This window comes from Mauremys reevesii, linkage group 10, assembly GCF_016161935.1.
Source record: "Mauremys reevesii isolate NIE-2019 linkage group 10, ASM1616193v1, whole genome shotgun sequence".
In the NCBI taxonomy this organism is placed as follows: domain Eukaryota; kingdom Metazoa; phylum Chordata; order Testudines; family Geoemydidae; genus Mauremys; species Mauremys reevesii.
Genome location: NC_052632.1, coordinates 34,986,453 through 35,008,860, shown reverse-complemented (window position 1 = coordinate 35,008,860; position 22,408 = coordinate 34,986,453). Strand labels below are relative to the sequence as shown.

Genomic DNA, 22,408 nt, shown 5'->3' with positions numbered 1-22,408 from the left:
AAATTCTTTCAAATACTTTTTCATTTAGTCTTTTGGAACGCAGTTCTGTTAGCACTGAATCCTCTCCCCATATAGCGATCAGATCCAGTACCTCCCGAGCGGTCCATGCTGGGGCTCTTTTTCGATTCTCAGGAGACTGCATTGTTAACTGTGCTGATGAGCTGTGCGTGGTCACCTGTGATGATGAGCTCTCCACGCTGGCCAAACAGGAAATGAATTTCAAAAGTTTGTGGGGCTTTTCCTGTCTACCTGGCCAGTGCATCCGAGTTGAGAATGCTGTCCAGAGCGGTCAGTGGTGCACTGTGGGATACCGCCCGGAGGCCAATACCGTCGATTGCGGCCACACTATCCCTATTCCGATATGTTAATACCGATATTAGTGCTACTCCTCTCGTCGGGCAGGAGTACAGAAACCGATTTAAAGAGCCATTAAAATCGATATAAGGTGCCTCCTAGTGTGGATGGTTGTGGCGTTAAATCGGTTTTACGCTCCTAAAACCGATTTAAACGCCTAGTGTAGACCAGGCCTTACACTGAAAGCTTATGTTTATGGATGTTAGAATGTTAGGGCTCTCTTTCTCTCACGCTTGGTGACTTCTGTTCCCCATTCCATGGTGGCTTCTTTCAGCCTTCAGCTATAACTAGAAGTAATGGGTTGAAATATTTAGGAATTAAAAAAAAAATCAGGAAAACTTTTAATGGTGAGAGCTGTTAAACTGTGAATAATCTCACTTTGGACATTCCAATCTAAAATAGACAAAATCCTGAAGATTAGACTGCAGGGAACAATCCTGCATTGTTTTTAAGGGATAATTATATGATCTCATAAATGTTTTCCATTTCTTACTGTTATATTTTCTAGCCACAGTAGATGTGCATATATTAATTATTTCTTCTAAAATTATCAGCAGTGGAATAGTTAATAAAGTTGACATTTAAATCAGCATAATTAGGCTTCAGAATTAACTTCTACTGAAATAGGTCAATCCACCTCTCGGCTATTGTTAAAGAGGTCAATAGATTCAGCAAAACAGTGCTGCTAATTGTCACATTTCAAAGGTTTCAGCCATAAGAGTTAGAAACTTAATTTATTTTAAATGAAAACCTAAATTCTTCTGAAATGTACAGGCCCACCAGAGAACTACTAAACCATGGTTATGGCCCATTCTGTCTCTCTTCTAGCTCTGTTAGTAATTGGTTCCTGAATTTTCAAAGCCTTGCATGAAATTTTAGCCATATAATTCAAATCAATGGAAAATGCATAGCTAAAACTCTCTCACACTTTGAAAATTTAGGGATGTTACCCGCTGTATGTAGAAGTCTTGTAACTTAAAATTAAATTAAAACATCAAATACTTCGACACAGCCCATCATAACAGAGAATTTTCACAATTGTTAATTGATACGTTTTATAGAAAAAAGCAAGAAGAACCCAGGGTAACACACATGTTGTGGAAAATTCTTTAACAGGATTTCAGTAATTATTAAATCTTTAATTTTCTAATTTATATGAAGTTAGCCTTTGTACCCTATTTATTTCCAAAGATCTTAATGTGCTATCAATTAATTTATTGATACAGTGCTGTAGATTTCTTGGTCCCAAGATACTAGAGAGACAAGGTGGGTGAAGTAATATCTTTTATTAGGCCATTTCTGCTGGTGAAAGAGACAAGCTTTCAAGCTACAAAGAGCCTGACCTGAAGAAGAGCTCTGTGTAGCTCCAAAGCTTGTCTCTTTCACCCACAGAAGTTGGTCCAATAAAAGATTAATTTGTGATTTTTAAAAGTGCCTGTGTGTACATTTAAAACATTACCATTTTTTCAAATACATCCATTCAAATTAATCAAAATCAACACCTTAATCTCCCTCTTACTCATTCAATTAAGCTTCAGTTTTCTTGTGAGAGAGGTAATATTCTAACTTTACAGATGGATAAACTGAGGGTCAGAATGATTAGTAGTGTGCTCAGAGGTGCCCTCAGAGTCTTTTGAGATTCTACTACCAAATTGAAGATTGAGTGGAAGTAATTTCCCTGCCTGTAGTGGACAGTGTTAAAATTTAATACTAACTGGCTAAGCTTTGCCAGAGATTGCTTATCTTTGGAGGCTGAAAACAAAGAAACAGACAACCAAAAACCTTCTGAAGTGTATATTTTTGCCTTTGGATTGTACTAGATTACACCAAATCACAGCTATATTAGCCAATGTCTCTGGGAAGGATGCAGCCAAAACCCTGTAGTAATTCTTCACACAATCAATCCCCAGTTCTATTTCAAATTACACAAATTGAGCACTGTGCTATATCGTCTGTAACTCAAGACCTAGTGCTGGAACCCCTACTCACACAGTACTTGACGTAAGTGGGACTACTTATGTGAGTAAGCACAATTGTGACCTTAGTATATTTTTCTTGGAACAAAAAAGTACAAACATTTCTAGTGAAATGCACATGATACAAACATGACACATTCTGTCACCTCTCTCCTTGATTATGGTTATGACAAAGGGCCTTTGTTCATTTGCTTTTTGCTCTTCCATTTGAATACACTATCCCCTCCCTTATCCTTCTTCTCTGCAAGCACATGCACCACTGGCTGGCCCTGGTACATGGGTTTATCACACGCTAAGGGAGAACATTTTTGCAGGAAACTCTTGTTAAAATATTCACTGCGCATCACTGAGATTTATCCTTGAGGATATTGTCCAGCATCATTCAGTGAATCAAATGAAGAGATAAGAATAGAACGTAGGAGTCCTGATTTCCAGGTCATTTATTCTAGCTACTAGGCCACACTAACTCACATTATATAATTTAAATTAATGCAGAAAAATTGAAAATAAAAGTCTGTCAAGAAAAATCCTTATTTTTGGTTAACTAGAAAGAAACCCTCCTTTCTAGCATTTTAGTAGCAATAATAAGTAGGGGAAAAGTGGAACATTAAAATTAGATGGTGTCGGTTATACAACTTCAGATACAGTTTCAAAGCATTCTGTCTTAGGAATTGCCTAAGCACAATATATAGTGAAGGAGGTGTATCTAATGTGATAATTGTATATTTGGAGTAACAGACCTCCTGGACAATTAATTCTGTAGCAATGCATGCTTGTAAGCATAGGTGATTTCCACTTTAAAAGGGTTCCAAATGAAATCTTATATAAATCAGGTACTGACTGGCACTAGGATATTTTGCAACCTGGAAGGGCAAAAAGCTAACTTCTTTAGAGTATCTCTGTTGTACTCTAGCACTCAAAACTTATTTCTTCACTACCCCATTTTGACTTTGAAGTATTTTTCCTGTGTATCTAATTGCTGCTTATCAAGTTATATGAATTTAAATAGAAGCATTCTGTTTAAGCATATTCTCATTCCAAGCATGTTCCTTAATCAGTCAGAGAAGAAGGCTAATTATAAATGAGAAAGGTTCTGTTTACACACAGATATCTGAGTAATCAGCAGTGATGTGAATAGAAATAACAGGAAAAAAAGGGCATCACTGTGCAGTGGAATTAACAAAAATATGTGATTCTTTAAAACGTCCTTAAGACTGACATCACCAAGCAAGTGATCAAATTTTGTGTTTCTTAGTCTTGCCTAGCTCCTCAAAGTAGCAGGGACCTGGTGCCACCTTATAGCATAGCCGCCAAGTTGCTCTTATATGACCAACTGTGGCCAATGCAAAGAACGACTAGAGTTTAGGGCTTCCGAACCACATTCTCCAGACCAAAGAATGAATCACTGACCATTGATTGCAAAGGATTAAGGAAACAAAAATGTGGACCTGAAAAGTGTTTTAAAAGTGCTTAAAATACATTAATGTAAATAGATAGCACATTATGATAAATGCCATGTTGCAAGCAGGGTTTATGCAGGATACATGATGCAATATAGTCTGTTGTAACTCTGCGAACTATGATCTGTGTCTAAAGTAGAATTGCATCATCCTTTAAAATAAATATGCCTCTTTTATAGAGGATATAGAAACTGATAGTTACTGTTTGCTTTTAGATATTTCACAGCTACTTTCAGTTGGCAGAAGTGGATATTTATATGTAGTTGAAATAGGGTAGCACAAAAACTTTCTCTGCACAGCATAACATTTTCTGATTCTAAATGCACCTGGCATATGTTAATATATTGTCAGCTGCCATCTTCACTTTTGTGCCATTTCTAATACTGGCTTAATTTCCTCAGCAGCCAAAGGTGCACCTGTTGCCATACACAGGTTGAGATTCAACACTGAAGTATCCAATTTAAAAAATATATATAAGTAACAAACACACAGAACATAATGTGAAATCCAAATGCCTCAGGTGCGTTGTTAAGCACGAGGCTGAAAGATGTTTGGTTGAGCACCTGATGTACAGCTGTCCCATTATCATTAACAAGCTGGAGAAGAGTACTAAGTTGCGATTTTGTCATCTGTGGTACCGATCTCATACTAAATTATTTGTTTATTTTACCTTACATCTGCGCAGAGGAATTTGGATGCCCAGTTTTGGGCACTCAGACAAAAAAGGGAAGCAGAATGTGAGCAGTGCATGCTCTTTGCAAATCTCTGTGGATGGGAGTCCACCTATGGCTGGGGGACCCAATATTGAGAATGTATTTTCAAAGCTTCACTATTACTTGTATATGGTGCTCTGCTCTCCTGGCATTGCTGTTCTCCTTGTTTCTGAATATCACTGCCACTCCCCTTCTCCCAGTCCATTTTAGATGCTTCAGCAATCCTCTGAGGGGAATCTGTGGCCTGCACGGACAGCATTGTCTCAGCAGCAGCTGAACAAATAGAAAAGCCTAGGAGATAGAGATCAGGAACAGGAGTTAGTCACTGTTTAAGCTGAATATATTCTGTACTCACAGGTTGCAGAAATAGAATAAGAAGCAGAGAAGGGGCAGGTTCTATACACCATGGCAATATTTTAAAATATTAGGTAGATGCAAATAACTATTTGGGTCCCCATCAAAGGGCACTAGTGTGAGCGAATTATGTGCCCAGCTTGGATTTGGCTGCTCCCAGATTGCTTGAGAATACAGTACTTGGTGGGATTTTCAAAGTGCCCATGCAAATATCCTTAGTGTTTAAGGCTGAGCAGAAACAGCCACCAGATGCGCAATAAAGTGGTAACTGGCAGTATACTAATGAAGCTTGGACACCCGGTAAAGAGCAGTGTAAAAGCAGATTATTTTCAAGTAATGGTTATTTCCAGTGAAGAGTGGCCAAACTCATAAAGGTTGGGGCAGGCACAAATTATAAGACAGAAGCAGAGAGGATAAGAGGACATGAAGAAGCCCAGCTACTGACTGAGACAATCAAGTCCTACTCCTAGACATATCATAGCTGAAGCTCCCTCGTGGTCCCACCCTGGAGAGCCAGCGGCTAGTCAGGCAGGGACAACTCCACTCCATGAGCAGTGTCAGGGGCATCCCTCCCCTTGAGGGTCGGAAGAGTATCTGCCTGGGTGGGTAGGCTGGGCCTGCTGCACTTTTCTCCTTCCATACGCGGAGTGCTTTGTTGGAGGGCCCTTCAAAAGTGGGTGTTTGTGTTAAGGCCCCATTAAGAGGCGGGCTGTAGCTCACATCTCTCAGAACAATTGTTTCAGGCTCTCTCTAAAGTCAGGCAGATGTTATTGCGTCAGTAGGCTGCAGATGTTTTATACCGGTCTCAGATAAACAGTGACATTGAGGAAGTTGTCAAGACCTATTGCACATGCCAAAAATACATGATGAGTTAAGCAAAAGAGCCCATGCTGGTGGCACAGGAAACATTGGTCCTTTGGAGCAAAGTAGGCATAGATTTGTTTACATTTACTTGGGAAAAGATGCATTCTAGACTATTATTCTAATTTCCCTGAGATAGCTTTACTAGGAGATACTACTGCTAAACTGGTGATTGTGTATGTCAAATCTGTTTTGCTAGACATGGTATAAGTGACATAGTAATGTTTGATAATGGGCTGCAGTTTGGTGGCAATGAGCTTAAGCAATTTTTAGTGAAGTTTAGACATATAATCTCTAGTCCCCATTATCCCCAATCTAATGGGTTGGTGGAAAATGGTGTTTTCCATGCCCTTTTCCCTGCGAAGGTCTGTTAGGCAACAACCACGTGTTAAGACAACTGAGCTCCTGTACCTAACTCTGCCAGAACAAATGGACTCTCAGTCTTCTGAAAATAGTACTATTGATATTTTAAGGGAGACCTGCAAGTCCAAGTGAGAGTACTGTGATAGGTTTTAGCTGATTTAGTTATTTGTCAAGAGAGGCCCTAGATAAGAATGGCCATACGGGGTCAGACCAAAGGTCCATCTAGCCCAGTATCCTGTCTTCTGACAGTGGCCAGTGCCAGGTGCCCCGGAGGGAATGAACAGAATAGGTAATCACCAAAGTGATCCATCCCCTGTTACCCATACCCAGCTTCGGGCAAACAGAAGCCAGGGACACCATCCTTGCCCATCCTGGCTAATAGCCATTGATGGACCTATCCTCCATGAACTTTAGTTATTTTTTGAACCCTGTTATAGTCTTGGCCTTCACAACATCCTCTGGCAAAGAGTTCCACAGGTTGATTGTGCGCTGTGTGAAAAAAAAATGCTTCCTTTTATTTGTTTTAAACCTGCTGCCCATTAATGTCATTTGGTGACCCCTAGTTCTTGTGTGCTTTATCCAGCCCTGCCAGTTGCACTGAAGTTGACAACATAATTAAGAAGTAGCCCTTCTCTTGAGTGCTCAAGACACTCTGCCACTATAAAGCAAAGGCAGTAAGTTGTGGTTGTAAATTGGTTACATACTATAGGAGAAAAAGGCAGAATGTGGAAGTAGTGGCATGATTCTGGGTAATGATCTAGCACAGCTGTATACACTACCTGTGTGTCACATATGGTACAGCCATCATATCCATGGAATTAGGTACATTTTCTATTTCATACTCAGTGGTGCAAACTCTTGAAACATTTGATGTTTAAAAAAAACCTCTCAGCTCCTGGAGTCTAGACATTATGTGAAAATCTCAGCTTTCTTTTTTTATGAAAGTATGTTTATAGACTTCATGGTTGTGGAGAAAAGCTTGAACACATAAACCAAGTGCACCCTGAAGGCTCAAAAAACAGAAAGCAAATAAAAAGAACACAATTATTTTTAAACAAATCTCATTGTTTGTAAGACAATCTCATTACTTTTTTGGGCCCAGCCTCATAATTTTCAAATGCCTGGTGTTGGCAGTACTACAGATGGCATAGTTTCCCCTTGATATTATCACAGAGATATGCACCACGTGCCACTACAGATGGGAAGTCATCCATGGCTTAGAATTCCTGTATAACTTGATGGTGTGTCTGCCCATCCATAAAGAAATTAATGTGGGTCTATAATCATGCAGATCACAGATTTAGGAAGTCCTCTACACAGAAGCAACTCACTGGCTGATGTTAGTAGTGTCCCCAGTGGTCCTTTGAAAGGCCCTGAGTTCAGTGACCTTGACGCAGATAAGAAGGGGTCTGGCTTTTTTAGGTCAGCCTCTTTAGTCAACATTCAGCTCATCCTAGTTTTGCTGAGTGGTTTTGGGGTAACTTGTGGCTCAGCAAGGTTGAGGAAGGCTCTCTAAGGCTCACAGAATCCATGAAGGTTACAGCACCTTCTCTAAGCCTCTCAATTTCCTGCCACCTCACTTTTTATACAGTCCTCACATAGTCAGGTCCTGTACTGCTTCCTCTTCCTCAAGCTACCCCTCTACCTCACCCCCACTCCTGCACCTCCACAAGGTGCCTCCCACATGAAATTCCAATATGTGAGTGGCAACTATTTCTACTTCTTCCCTTCACCTCTCCTAGTCCTGACTCTCCTCCATCTTTCCTAGACTAATCCTATAAATCTTCAGTAAATCCTGTCTGTTTCTTTCTGTATCTCTTTCTCCATTCCTGTGTCCATCTCTCTCCATGGGGTGTATGAGAGAGTCCTTGCTCTGTGTGATGTCTGTCTTCAGGCTGCACACATGCAAAGAGCCAGTGCAAGGGCTGCTGCTTTAGCACCCTAACCTATACCTCCTGGCTTTTCTTCATGGCTCAAAAAACTTACTTTTGAACACCCCGAACAGGCCCTTCTGAAAATATTGTTTGGGTACCCCTACCTCACAGGGGTGTTTTGAAGTTAGCTGTATTAAAAAGAGTGTGAGACACTCAGATACTATGGTACTGGGAGTCATACAAGTACTCAAGATCGTTTACACTAGGGCATTTTAGGGAAAAAGTCCCTTTGGTTTGGCTTCACACTACTTAGGTTCTTACTGCTGTTAGCACAAGTGGGTATTTTTAATTTTCAAAAATTCCATAGTTTAGACATGGCCTCAGACAACTTGTGTACAATCAAATGCCAGCTTTGAAAGACCTCTGGGCACACAGCTTTAACTCTAAAGCCCCCCTAAACAACTGTTTGTGTCTGCCCAAGCTTTTGCAAGTGTTGGCCTTAAATGGTAATATTTTTTATATTTGATATTCTGTTTTTTCTTCCACTGGGTCAAGATAGTTTACAACTTTTAGGACCCTGTTGGACACTAAAGCCTGTATTAATAGTCAGGATATCAGCCCCTTGGCCTGAATAGGCAGGTGGATAATATAAGAACATGAGAATGGCCATATTGGGTCAGACACAGTGCTAGATGAACCTTTATCCTGTCTTCTGACAGTGCCCTATGCCAGGTGCTTCAGAGGGAATGAACAGACAGGTAATCATCAAGGGATCCATCCCCTGTCGCCCATTCCCAGCTTCTGGCAAACAGAGGCTAGGGACACCATCCCTGCCCATCCTGGCTAATAGCCATTGATGGACCTATCCTCCATGAACTTACCTAGTTCTTTTTTGAAACCTGTTATAGTCTTGGCCTTCAGAATATCCGCTGGCAAGGTTCCACAGGTTGATTCTGCCTAGAGCTTGGTATTTTCATACAAACCATTGCTAACCAAGAAATTCTCCTGCTTTTCCTGATTGAAGACAAGTTCTAATAATATTATTTGCTCTGATTAATAACAATACTAATCAGAAGGAAAGCAGTGGGGTTTCCTGTGTGTTTACTAGGGTCAAATCCTGGTTCTCTGCACAAAGCCTATTAAAATGAGATTTGCTCATGGCACCTACAATGGTTGGAGAAAGGAATTCTCCCATCCCACCTAAAGCCATGGGCAAGTCCTGGAGCACCTGCACAACCGTACAAACTGTTGGAGCCTAATTGCAGCAATAGCTGCTGTGGCTCAATGAAGAGTCACAACACACATTTTGGCAAGTGACTTATTCACTAAAGGATATAAATAATTGCAGACCCACTGGACATGTCCACATATCTTCCCAGATCTGATCCACTCCCACCCTTCCTCCTTGATGCTGACATGGAGAGTTCCACATGGAGCAATATTCTGTGGTGTATGAGACCTAAATGTTCCCCTTACACAGATTTCTTGTGGCTGGCTCCTCCTCCAATGCAGCTGTCTCTTTTCTGCTGCCTTTAAGTCTGTTTGTAACCCTTTGGCAAGCTAGATGATCTAGCCCTTAAAGTATGTATTTTACAAGGCAAGTGGAAATCTTGATTACCATCTGAAATTCTGTTTTCACAGTTTTAAAGCTCTCAGCTTTACTAGTAGACATTTTAAATCTATTTTCTTTTAACATTTTCTGTTTAAATTAGAAATTCTAATTTTTCTTAGCATGCAGTAAAACTATATTTTTCCTTTTTAAATTCATATTAGAATCCTACGTAGTAGGATTGTTTAAAGCCAACAGATAACATGTGTTGCAACAGCATGCAAGTAACCTATTGCAACAGCAACATGTGTCCTTGTGACTACAAGCCTTAATTAGTATAATTCCCTCTTAGTAGGGCTTACTGCAAGGCTTCTGTCTCTTGCAGACACTTTTTCACAACACAGCAGCATTTATCCACTGAACTGAGCAACTGCAAACACATCATGCTTAATCTTGTTCTAACATTGACTGCCTATAATGTGGCAGATTGGTTATAAACTGGTACAGTTGATTTTAAAAGTCCTTAATAATATGGTGCTTGGCTACCTTTGAGACCTCCTGTTACAGTTTCATCCTGATGGGAGTCTGTGCTTGTACACATGCCTTTCAGAGGCAGAGGCCTGGATTTCATCTTGATGTCAATGAGAAACCCTATTGATATCACTGGAGTTATACAGGGATAAGAGGATAACCGGGTTCTTAGAGTGAGGAACTCCGCCTTGAAATCTGCTCAGTCTGTCTCTCCTGACTTTTAAAAACATATATAGTAAAAATGTTTCCCTTCCTTAGGGTGCCTTAGAACAACTGTTGTCCTGATATTTGTTACATTTCTTCCCCTTTCTGGTGTACCAGATCCTACAAATATTTAGTTTTTAACAAAGATGGTTTTTAATAGAATGTTTTAGTCACTTTTAAAAATGACTAAAAGATTGTACAATGTCCTATGCCCATTGGCAGGGTCACTGTATTCATAATTTTGTTTGTAAAAGGTACAAATGTAAACAATTGATAAACCAATACCTTGACATTAGTCATTCCTGTTTCTATAAAGTGCTTCACTAGTTTATAGTTCACTTTAAATGATGCTTTAAATTTGTACAAGGAATATTTAGGCTATAGGGCAATATTTTCCAACTGTGGTCCTTTTGGGGGAAGGGGAACTAGGTTAGTCTACAGGAGCAGTAGGGGGAAGCTGCGTGACCCCAGATCAGCCCCACCTGATTCTACAAACATGCTACTTCAACAATGGGTAGAACAGCTGAAAACTCCTTAAGAGATACCACCTTCCCTCCCAGCTGATATGGTAGCTCTGAATGCAGACATTTAAGGGAGAAATTCACAGGTTTAGATTCTCTGGCTATTTGCCTCTTGGGTCTTCATGTTAAAGGCACCACTTCTACAACTTCTGGTTTCTACTTAATAAAACTGTGCCACCACATTCTCAGTGACTTCTTCTATCTTCCTATCCATTACTGTGATAAATGAAGGGTGTGTCCCCCCTTTATGGACACCCAGCCAGCCAGTTAGCTGTAAAATCTGTCTTGGTAGCTGTTCTCTGCGTGCTTTACCTATAAAGGGTTAACAAGCCCACAGGTAAAAGAAAAGGAGTGGGCACCTGACCAAAAGAGCCAATGGGAAGACTATAACTTTTTAAAAATGGGAAAGAAACTTTCTCTTTGTCTGTTGTTCTCTGGGCTGCAGGGACACAGAGCAGTAATGCTATAAGCAGAAATGCTGTGTAAGGTTTGAACTAGGTATGAAGAAGTATCTTCCATACCTAGAAGAAATAATTGGGATAGGGAATGTTTAGTTAGAGCTAACAGGTTTATTTCTTATTTTGGCTTGTGGATCTCCTCTGTGCTAACCCCGATGCTTTTGTTTGCTTGTAACCTTTAAGCTGAACCTCCAAGAAAGCTATTTTGGGTGCTTAATTTTTGTAATTGTTTCTTTTAAGATCTAACAAAAAGCCTAAGTTCCAGATATATTTTTTTTCCTTTTTGTTTTTAATAAAATTGACCTTTTTAAAGAACTGGATTGGAGTTTTGGTGTCCTAAGAGGTTTGTGCATGTTGTTTGATTAGCTGATAGCCACAGCTAATTTCCTTTGTTTTCTTTCTCAGCTCTTCCTGGGATGGGGAGTGAAAGGGCTTGAGGGTAGCCCACTGGGAGGAATTCCCAAGTGCTCCTTCCTGGGTTCAAAGGGTTTTTTTTTTTGCATGTGGGTGGTGGCAGCATTTACCAAGCCAAGGTCAGAAAAAGCTGTAACCTTGGGCGTTTAATACAAGCCTGGAGTGGCCAGTATTAATTTTTAAAATCCTTGTGGACCCCCCCAACTTCCTGCTCTCGGAGTGACAGAGTGGGGAATCAGCCTTGACAATCACATTGTAGGTTTTCCTCCTGTTTTTAAAATATTCTTTGACTACTCACCTCATCCCACCAAATCTGTCTACTCTGATGACTCTACTTTTCTAACCTTCGCTTTTCCCCCAGACCCTTCTCTGTGGCTTTTCACAATGACTGTGTCTCTCTCACTTCTCCTGACCCATTTTGTTTCCCTCTCTCTAAGTCACTCACTTACTTCCTTTTATGCTGTTGCCTTAAAACTCTTCTTTATGGTTTAGACTGATACTGAAACCTATTCCCCTTTCCCTTCCCTAACATTGCATACTTCCATTCTTCCTGTCACTAGTCTTCAGTAATAGTTAAATGCAGGAAAAATGCATATACATTGTTTTTCTGTGCCTGTTTTTCTCTGCAGCTCTGTATGTCATTTGTATTTGAATGAGACAAACTGTTCTTTAAAGCTATATTTCTATTGTATTTCTAAGAATGAAACATTTTGTGATACCTTTTATGAAGGACACTATGCAAATAACTTCCATTATATGAAAATCTATAGAGAATTTCTGAAATGTTAGCTTACAGCAATCAGTTGATTAAGCTGGGTCTAGATATCTCTAGGGAATCAAGGTTCTGCATGGATAGTAAATTTGAGAAGATCAGGTCTCAAGCAATGGACAAAGAAAATAGTATTCATTTAGTCATTATTATATAGCTTTGATATTTGATGATGGAAAATGAGATGAAAACATTGAGACAACAAATTGAGAATATGATCTCTCTGTGACAGAGGAATTAAGAAATCAGGAAGATTTCTTTGTGCGATTGATTACAGATATTCTAGAATTGTCCTCTGTTGAACAGTCAACTCCAACTTCTTTTTCTTGACGAAGTTTCAGTCCTTGTAATGTTACAGTATACTGTTGTATAGATGTATGATTATGAACCCAGTCACGTCATGCACTGAACACCCTCATCAGCCAGTGGCACTTGGCATCTTACAGAATTCAGCAAATAATCCTTTGTGTCATTACAATAGCAGCTATAGTAATGTCACAAAGGATTGTAACTTCAAAGTCAGTAGTAAGCAGCAGGAACAGATGTACTCCTAAACTACAAAGATCCTGTTTTCCTTCAAAAGTTCCTAGTAATGAAAAATGGGGAAAGAAGACATAGAAAGTAGCTGATATATAAACAGTGTGATTACTGAATAAAATGCAGTTTTCTGTGGTGCAGTCAGCCAGTCTTTAAAAGAACTTTAGATAAGAAATGTCTGTAAATAAGTTTTGTAGCTTCAGCCTATATAAATATATTTATTTGACTTTTACATGGTATGAATTATGAACAAACCATTAAGTTGGACTGGTTATAATATCACCAGTACCAACTGAACAACATTCAGTCAATAGGTAATTTAGTTCTAAATCCAGTTAACAGTTATGAAATGTTGTATGCAAACCTTTTCACAGTAACATAAGTTTATGGGTCAAATAGTAGCAGGGGATTGCACACAGGTGCCTGCCAGGAAACCTGTGTACAACAGGGCAGTGGGGGAGGGAGAAGTGAAATTTTCTGCCTTGAATCTGTCTCCCTGCAGAACTCACTGACAGGAGAAACAAGGAACATTCTGAGATGGGTCCTAAGGGTCAAGAACTGTGATCTATATGTTTCTGCACATGTGCTTCTTGACTTCATAATTCCACCTGTGCACTCCCCCCCCCAGATTATTTCTGTTCTAATCAGAGACAGTATGACAAGTGAAGCTGTATATAAAGCCAGAGTCTGCCAAAAAAGGGATGCAAACTCAGCCTTTGCAACATTAATATGCAACCATTTTTGTAGCTATACAACATATTTACATAATTTGGCCCATAAATTTGGCTATAACCTAGCAAAACTGAAACCTGAACTACAGTTGTATAAAAAGCAAGCCAAGTTCTTCTCTCAGTTACACTGGTGTAAATATAACAACTTCATTTGAATTACCCAGATTGACAATGGTATCATTAAGAGCAGAATTTGGCCCACTGTCTTTTTTTGCATTGCACTGTCGTCATAGCCAAGATAAAAATATACTGACTCTTTATGAAGTGTAATAAATCCTGATTTGAATGATAGCAAACTGGAACATGTAAAAGGTGATCTGCCAAGTCTAATCTGAATTTTCCAAAGTGCTGTTTTTGGTTAGTAATTCTTCAGTGATGCATTCACAATTTTTAAACAGTATATATAAAATCAATATTTTTCGCTAGAAGCCTATCTCCATTTAAATAAACAACCATGTTGATCACATGTAAAGTCATTGCTACCTTCTACAACAACCATAATTGTAGATGGCATATGAATCATATCACTCACCTAAAACAGAAGTCAAACTCAGGTCAATTCACTGATATAGTAGCATGAATTTTATGTCTGATTTAGGCATGAAAGTATTAACTATAGCTATACAGGTTCATGCTGCTCTAACTCAAGTGTTAGACGACTATTTCTGTAGTAAAAATTTGCTTTGGTCTGAAAACTGTGATATTTTGAGTACAAAATCTGAAAGAAAAAAATTTGAACTTTTTAAATTAAATGCGAAAAAATGACATTTTTCATTTTCCTCAGTGCTTTTTTTAAAGGACTTTTAAAAAACGATCCTTTGTGGTGCACTAGTTCATACATGTGGAGTATATTTTGTCATCTTGGATGAGTAGGTAGATGGTTTGTGTCTTGGGGGAAGTGTTCAGATGGGTGGTTTTTGGCCTGAGACTCTATAAACTTAATGATGTATACACCTGTACCACAGAACAATACATTTTGGGTTACATTGTGCCTCCTCAAATAATCCTGGAGATAGAAACCCGATTATCTTTGATCTTGTGTAGCCATTTACACCTCTCTGAAATAGGGAGGGTATCTTTTCACAGGGGTAAATGACTACATAAAGTACAAGGCAGTGGATGGTCAGGCCCTATGTCTGCTTCAGGAACACCCCTCCTAAAACCCAAGTGTTACTGCCAATGTGCAGCCTCTTTGTGCAGTGAAGCCACAATTTTGGCCCTTTGTACAGCATTTACTGGGGATGACGGAATTTCTTGAATCACAAATCCGTGTTCTACTTACAGAGGCTAAAAATCCAGAACTCAGCAATGCACCCAAACAGCCAGGACAGACATTGGACAGATCTTCAAGGCGAGCCTATTGGGTTAGTTGTAGAAGCTCCTGCAAATGCTTGTAAATACGTCCTCTATTCTTCATTACTGTAAAACGAAGTAAGGGTACGTCTACACTACGGGACTATTCCGAATTTGCATAAACCGGTTTTGTAAAACAGATTGTATAAAATCGAGTGCGCGCGGCCACACTAAACACATTAAATCAGTGGTGTGCGTCCACGGTCCGAGGCTAGCATCGACTTTTGGAGCGTTGCACTGTGGGTAGCTATTCCATAGCTATCCCATAGTTCCCGCAGCCTCCCCCGCCCCTTGGAATTTCCGGGTTGAGATCCCAGTGCCTGATGGGGCAAAAATCATTGTCGCGGGTGGTTCTGGGTAAATGTCGTCAGTCACTCCTTCCTCTGGGAAAGCAACGTCAGACAAGCATTTTGTGCCTTTTTTCCCTGGATTGCCCTGGCAGATGCCATAGCATGGCAATCATGGAGCCTGTTTTGCCTTTTGTGACTGTCACCATGTGTACTAGATGCCGCTGACAGAGGCGATTCAGTAGCGCTACACAGCAGCATGCTTTTGCTTTTGCATGACAGCAGAAATGGTTACCAGCCATACTGCACCATCTACCAATCCATAAATTGGTAAAAAGATGAACATGGCTACCAGTCGTACCTGGCTGCTCTTAGCCAGGGGCGCAAAAGCCAAAATTGGGAATGACTCCCAGAGTCAATCCCTCCTTTTTGGTATCTAAAAATAGAATCAGTCCTGCCTAGAATATGGGCAAGTGTACTAGAGAACCACTGTATCAGAGAGCACAGCTACTCTGTGTCAGATCCTGCAGAAATTATGAGCTGTATGCTATTCACAGGGGGTGCTCCTGCAACAACCCCACCTGTTGATTCCATTCTTCCCCCAGCCTTCCTGGGCTACCGTAGCATTGTCCCCCCACTTGTGTGATGAAATAATAAAGAACGCAGGAATAAGACACACTGACTTGTTAGTGAGAAATGAGTGGAAGGCAGCCTCCAGCTGCTATGATAGTCCAGACAGGACAGTAAGGAGTGTGGAGCAGAGGAGCCCAGCATCCCTCTGCTAGTCCAGGGGCAATTGAATCTTTTTTTTACACATGAAGGGTGGGGGCTGACAGAGCTCAGCCCCCTGTTGCTATGACGACAATGGTTATCAGCCATACTGTACCATCTACCAGGAAAAATTAGGGCCAGGCACCCTTGATAGACCTCACCGATGCTAGTCTGCATGGTTACCAGTCCTTTTGCACTGCCCCATGTGCCAATAGGCTGATGACGAGGACGGATACCAGTTGTATTGCACCATCAGCCACCCATGGCGGGGGGGGGGAGCAAGGATGTTGGTGTTGAGTGCTGCAGCATCGGGTCTATCTGCAGCATTCAGTAAAGATAGGGTGACATGTTAAAGAGTCAAGAGAGGATTGTTTTCCCTTTCACTTCTGGGGGTGGGTGGGTGGGGGTGAGTAGATTGCCAAGCTATGCCCTGACCCACCGCGGACACTGTGTTTGACCCTAGAAGCATTTGGAGCTCAGCCAAGAATGCAAATACTTTTCGGAGACTGCAGGAACTGTGGGATAGCTTGAGTCCTCCAGTCCATGAGCGTCCATTTGATTCTTTGGCTTTCCGTTACGTTTGTCACGCAGCAGTGCGCTAAGCCCCTGCTATGGCGTCTGTCTGGAGATTTTTAAAAAATGATTTTGAATTTCGTCTTCTGTAACGGAGCGCTGATAGAACAGATTTGCCTGCCCTTACAGCGATCACATCCGCATGGTCCATGCGGGAGCTCTTTCTTTATTTTGATTTTTAACTGCATCGCCACATGTGCTGATCTGAGCTCCACGCTAGGCAAACAGGAAATATTCAAAAGTTCGCGGGGCTTTTCCTGTCTACCTGGCCACTGCATCCGAGTTCAGATTGCTGTCCAGAGCGGTCAGTAGTGCACTGTGGGTTACCGCCCGGAGGCCAATACCGTTGATCTGCGGCCACACTAACCCTAATCCGATATGGTAATTCCGATACTAGCGCTACTCCTCTCGTTAGGGAGGAGTACAGAAACCGGTTTAAAGAGCCCTTTATACCAATATAAAGGGCCTCTCAGTGTGGATGGGTGTGGCGTTAAATCGGTTTTACGCTCCTAAAACCGGTTTAAACGCCTAGTGTAGACCAGGCCTAACAGTCGATCTCAGGATGTCATGAAGAGAAATTAGGAGAGCTCACGATAGATACAAAATTCATGGGAGTCACCCTTCTGTTTGTAGTTTGGTAAAATGATTGGCAGTTTGGAAAATCGAATGTGTACAGGGGTGCTTAGCTTATCTGGCTTGTGCATATGGCTCAGTGAGGTGTGCCCCCTTAGCACATATTTTAGCACTACTTGTAATTGCTGGTGACCAGGACATGGGTGGTTGTGCCCAGTGGTTTGAACAGGAATCAATAGCGAGGAAACTGAGCCAAGCATCAGAGCTGGAGTCAGAGGTCAGGCACCAGGCCCAGAGACAGAGTCAGGAATTGGAGCACAGAGACAGGACCCAGTGACCTTGGAGTGAGGAAAGGCAAGAGCAGCTATCACAGCTGTGGGCAAATGCTTTGATCAGCCACTGAACTGGAGCTGCTGCAGGTCTGATTACTCTTTCAGTCAATCAAGCAGCCTACTACATACCAGTTGGATTGTTAGGTTGCCAGAGCCTGGCTCTGCTGAAGGCTCTGCTTCCAGACTAGATCTGGTGCAGGCACTGATTCCTGACACTAATATACACTTAAACAGCAGGAATTTTGTTACATTGTGTCAGAAGCTACAGTGATCTCCAAAGAAGTTGCCACTCCTTAGTTTTGGAAAAGTTTTTGAGAAGCCTGACACAAGGTAGGAGTAGCAGTGAAGCCTTTTAACTAGGTCCCTCTGTGAGTGCAACTGCTTTTTAAAAACATGTGTGTTTTGGTATGCCTTTTATTTCACTGCATATACTACAAATGTGACTGTCATTGCAATTTGTCAAGTGTTTTTCACGTCCCATGTCGCAATGAATGCCCATTTCCTTGATCTGTCGTAACAGTAGCAGCTCTTGGAAGAGAGAAAAAGGTAAATCTACAAAAGGTGCAGGTAGGGAGGTACAGGCAGCATGATTCCTCTCCACTGATTTTAGTTCTGTACATTTGGAAGGCCACACTCTCTTCTTCTTATGCGACAAGGAAAATTTCATGCCCGCTACTGAGATGACGTGCTGGGAACTGAACAAACTGCAACTTCCTGTTTTTTTTCAAGTAAATCTGCCCCTTCCACAGGCTTGTCTGCAGGAGAACATAATGTAGCTACTGGATTCACAATGCATATATAGTAAAGAGATAATTTAAGTGTACTTTAGGGGAGAATGATGCTTCTTTACCCCATTCCAGTCATGTTACAAAAATCAAAGGAGATACTGTCAGAAATTCCCATCATTCTATAAATGGGATTTATATGAATATGCACTATAGAAATGAATATAAATTAATTGTACTGAGTCAGAAAATGACTCCCCCCTCCTGCCAAAAAATCTAATTTATATAAAACTTGGTTTCACAGGTGTATTGAGAACTATACAGGAGCCCGTTGTGAAGAAGTTTTGCTACCTAGTCTCAAGACCCAAATTAAAAGTGAACTGTTTGCAGCTTTCTTGGCTTCGGTTGTTGTTCTAGGAATTCTTGTAATTGGAGCATTCTACATCCTTTGCAGGTAAAAGTGCTTCAGAGTACTGAAGCTAGTCAATCAAGTAGAAATGTATTTTCAGGTAATCATATACTAATTATTTGAATTTAAAATTATGTAATGAATTATACATTAGATATGCATGATTATTCAGCAAAATTGATCGACCTTTTTGCTATTAATATTTTATTTTCTAATTTGTAGTTCTCTGGAATACCTTTTTCAGCTCTGTCAGCTGTACTCACTTTACAAAGCTCATTGTGACCCACAGTTTCCTATCATAACTAAAAGCATATCCAGAATCAGAGTATAAAACATTAAGGTATAACTCACTTTACATTGCCAGTTTGCAAAAAAGTACAGGTAGAAACCCGTCAGCTGCAGTGCTCAGAAATCAGAACACTGGCTAAAATTTTCAAAAGCATCTCATTATATAGGATACTCTGTCCCACTGAAAGTCAACTTAGGCACTTTTGAGAATTTTACCCTTCAGCTGTAAAAATAAAATGTACCATAGAATTGCCACATACAGGGACAATTTCTGACTCCCTCTGTATGGCTGTGCTGGGAATGGGGAGAGCAGAGCTATTCTACTGAGTCAATTTGGTTGCCACACTAAGAGAGTTAGCTCCAACCCAGGAGCACTAAAGGCACAGGGACAGAGGAATCTGAAGAGGACAACCTTAGAAACAGCCAAGTTCAGGAGCAAACTCAGGTTCAAGTTTGTTTGTTATTTAAGTTAATAAAAAAAATGCAAAAAATGCCAGTGGCTGACAGCTATGGTTACCTGAGGTCTAGACTATAATTAAGTTTTGCCAGCATACTTATGTCAGTTAGTAGTATGGGACGACAAATCACCTCCCTAGCTGACATAACTATGCCAGAAAAAGCCCTAGTGTAGACACAGTTAAACCAGAAAAGAAGTAATTTAATTCAGGGAACTGATATAAGCAAGAGAACCCTTTTTCTTATATAAACTGCATCTCTGTTAGGATGGTTTGCTGGTATAGCAGGCTATACCAGCAAACCCTGTCTGGCATAGACAAGATTGTAGATGTTTGTACAATTCAGCACTAACAGTAATCTCATAGATTTCAGAGTAGCAGCCGTGTTAGTCTGTATCCGCAAAAAGAACAGGAGTACTTGTGACAAATTTGTTAGTCTCTAAGGTGCCACAAGTACTCCTGTTCTTTTTGAGTAATCTCACAGTTATTACTTTAAAATACATTTGTAGGCCACCTTAAAACATTGGTATGTCATCTGCCACAGAATGTTCCTGTAATATTTTACAGTTGTATTTAAAAAAAAAAAAGCGCTGGGAGTTATACTGGAGATTAAGATAAGAATAAATCAGGTTCTTGTTCCAGAATAACACAGTGAAATGTGCATTTGTGCAAAAACGTTTCCTATCTGCATTATTCACATATACTTGGCTTGCTAGACATCCCAGGTATCCTGTTTTTACTTATGCTTATTCTCCTGAGTATCTGGAGACTATAGTTAGCTCAGGGCTAATATTAGTGCCCTGACTTAACTCAGATTTATATAGGTCAGCCCAATCAGTAGTCACAGCACGGGAGTAGATCAACAGTACTTTTCCAGCTCATACCCTGTCATAAAACTATCTGCACATATTTCCACCTTTGCCAGCATTGTAATCCCTGAAATACAGTCTAGTTCACTTTTATTCTTAGTGACCACTAACTCCACGAGCTGTGACTTTGCTCCTATAGCTCTCACACATCACTCACTTGCAGCCTTTGCTGTTACTGACTCGTCCTCCTGCACTTCTCAAGTCTTTATCCCTCCAAATCCATGTTGGGCCCTCTATGGAGCAGACTCAGTTGCTCCACTAAAAGTCCCTTTTCACAAATAGACTTGTTTCATCAGCTGATGTAATGGAAACTTGCTGAATGCTCATTTTCCCCCTTAACCAAATACAATTAGAAGCAGCAAAATTATTTTATAGACATACTCTCGATAATCAAGAGATAGTTGTAAAGGGTATCAAAACTGTTGCAGTCACCATTTTGATTAAATCAATCCTCCCTATCACTGAGACAGGAAACCCTCTCCATTTCATTAAGTTCCAGAGGAGCTAGTGGCAAGAGAATACCTTTCTCAAATTGCTGTGAATTCACTGAAATAATAATAAAACCAAGCCTTTACTAACCTTTTAAAATACGTGCCAGCAGTCTTGTAGTTCTTTAGAGGTGAGATTTTCTTTTGGGTAGAGGAGCTGAAAAGTGACCCCAATGCAACAGAACTTCAGAGGTTTTAATATACACAGGATGCATAGCACAGGAGTGAGCAAGCATGGGGACTCCTCTCCACGTGCATGCAGTAGAGCTGGGGAAGGGGCGGAGGCATTGACCACTGAGTCCACAGTTAAATGGACCTAATGGCCAAAGATCCCTGAGTGTGGGTCATGCAAGGGAACGCTGCCACTATTCTAATTCAGGGACTAGAATAATATCCACAAAGAATGCATGCAGCTTCCCTGCTCATTGGTTTGCAGGGTGGATGCTAAACTCCATGTCCATTGTCTGGGGCTTTGTGCAGGGGATGTACAGGATGAATTCCTCCCTAGGGAAATAACAAAGGGGCAGCAACTCAGTCTTCCCATATTGGACCTTGAATTCAGAGTATAATACAGACTACTGTGAGAGAGCTCAAAAAACAAGGGAATGATTTCTCTTGTCACAAAGGAACATCACTTGCTGTATAAAGGGAATATTAGCCTTGCAGTCTTCGTCACTCTGGAGAAGCCTAATATGGTATGCTTCAGTACTGCCTAAGGCTTTATCTACACTGGTAAGTTTCTGCACAGTAAAGCAGCTTTCTGCATTGTAACTCCCGAGGTGGACACACTGCCAAGCCACTCAGTGCACAGAAACTGCGCAGTTGCAGCGCTGTAAAAAAACCACCCCGATGAGAGACATAGAGCTTTCTGTGCTGGCGGCACAGTGCCATGGTGCCAGTATTGACACCCGGGTTGATTACAGCGCTGCGATTGGCCTCCAAGAGGTGTCCCACAATGCCTGTTCTTGCCTGTCTGGTCATCAGTTTGAACTCTATTGCCCTGCCCTCACGTGAGCAACTCTCATCCCCACCCTGTAAATTCCTTTGGAATTTTGAAAGTCTCCTTCCTGTTTGCTTGGTGACATGTGCAGTGGTTTCAGTGCATCTTTCCAGGTGACTATGCCTGCTCCACGCACCAGGTGATCCCCAGCTGGGAGCAATGCCGAGCTGTTGGACCTCATCAGCATTTGGGGAGAGGAGGCTGCCCAGTCCCAGCTACACTCCAGCCATAGGAATTATGATGCCTAAGGACAGATTTCATGATGCATGCTAGAAAGGGGCCATGACCAGGACATGCTGCAGTGCAGGGTCAAAGCGAAGGAGCTGCGGAACGCCCTACTCAAGGCGCGGGAGGTAAACCATCACTCCATTGCTGCACCCACGAGCTACTGGTTCTACAAAAAGCTGGATGCAATACTCAGTGGTGACCCCACCTCCACTGCGAAAGCCACTTTGGTGGCTCGCATGCCAGTTGAGAGTGGACCGAGCCAGGAGGAGGAAATCTTGGACGAGGATGGGGAGGGCGACCCAGAGGCAGAGGACGACTCGGAGGTCAGAGATGCATGCAGCCAGGAGCTCTTTTCTACCCCAGAGGAGGCTAGCCAATCACAGCTGTC

At 41.2% G+C, this 22,408-nt stretch overlaps 1 protein-coding gene across 11 annotated transcripts in view; it reads left to right on the top strand.

Moving 5' to 3' along the window:
* Positions 1-22,408, top strand: part of NRG4 (neuregulin 4) — a 63,458-nt gene that overhangs the window by 29,465 nt on the left and 11,585 nt on the right. For all 11 annotated transcript variants that reach the window (XM_039490464.1, XM_039490456.1, XM_039490463.1 and 8 more), the window contains one exon: positions 18,588-18,737. In XM_039490464.1, the coding sequence (XP_039346398.1) occupies positions 18,588-18,737 (150 nt within the window). The remainder of the gene's footprint in view (positions 1-18,587; positions 18,738-22,408) is intronic.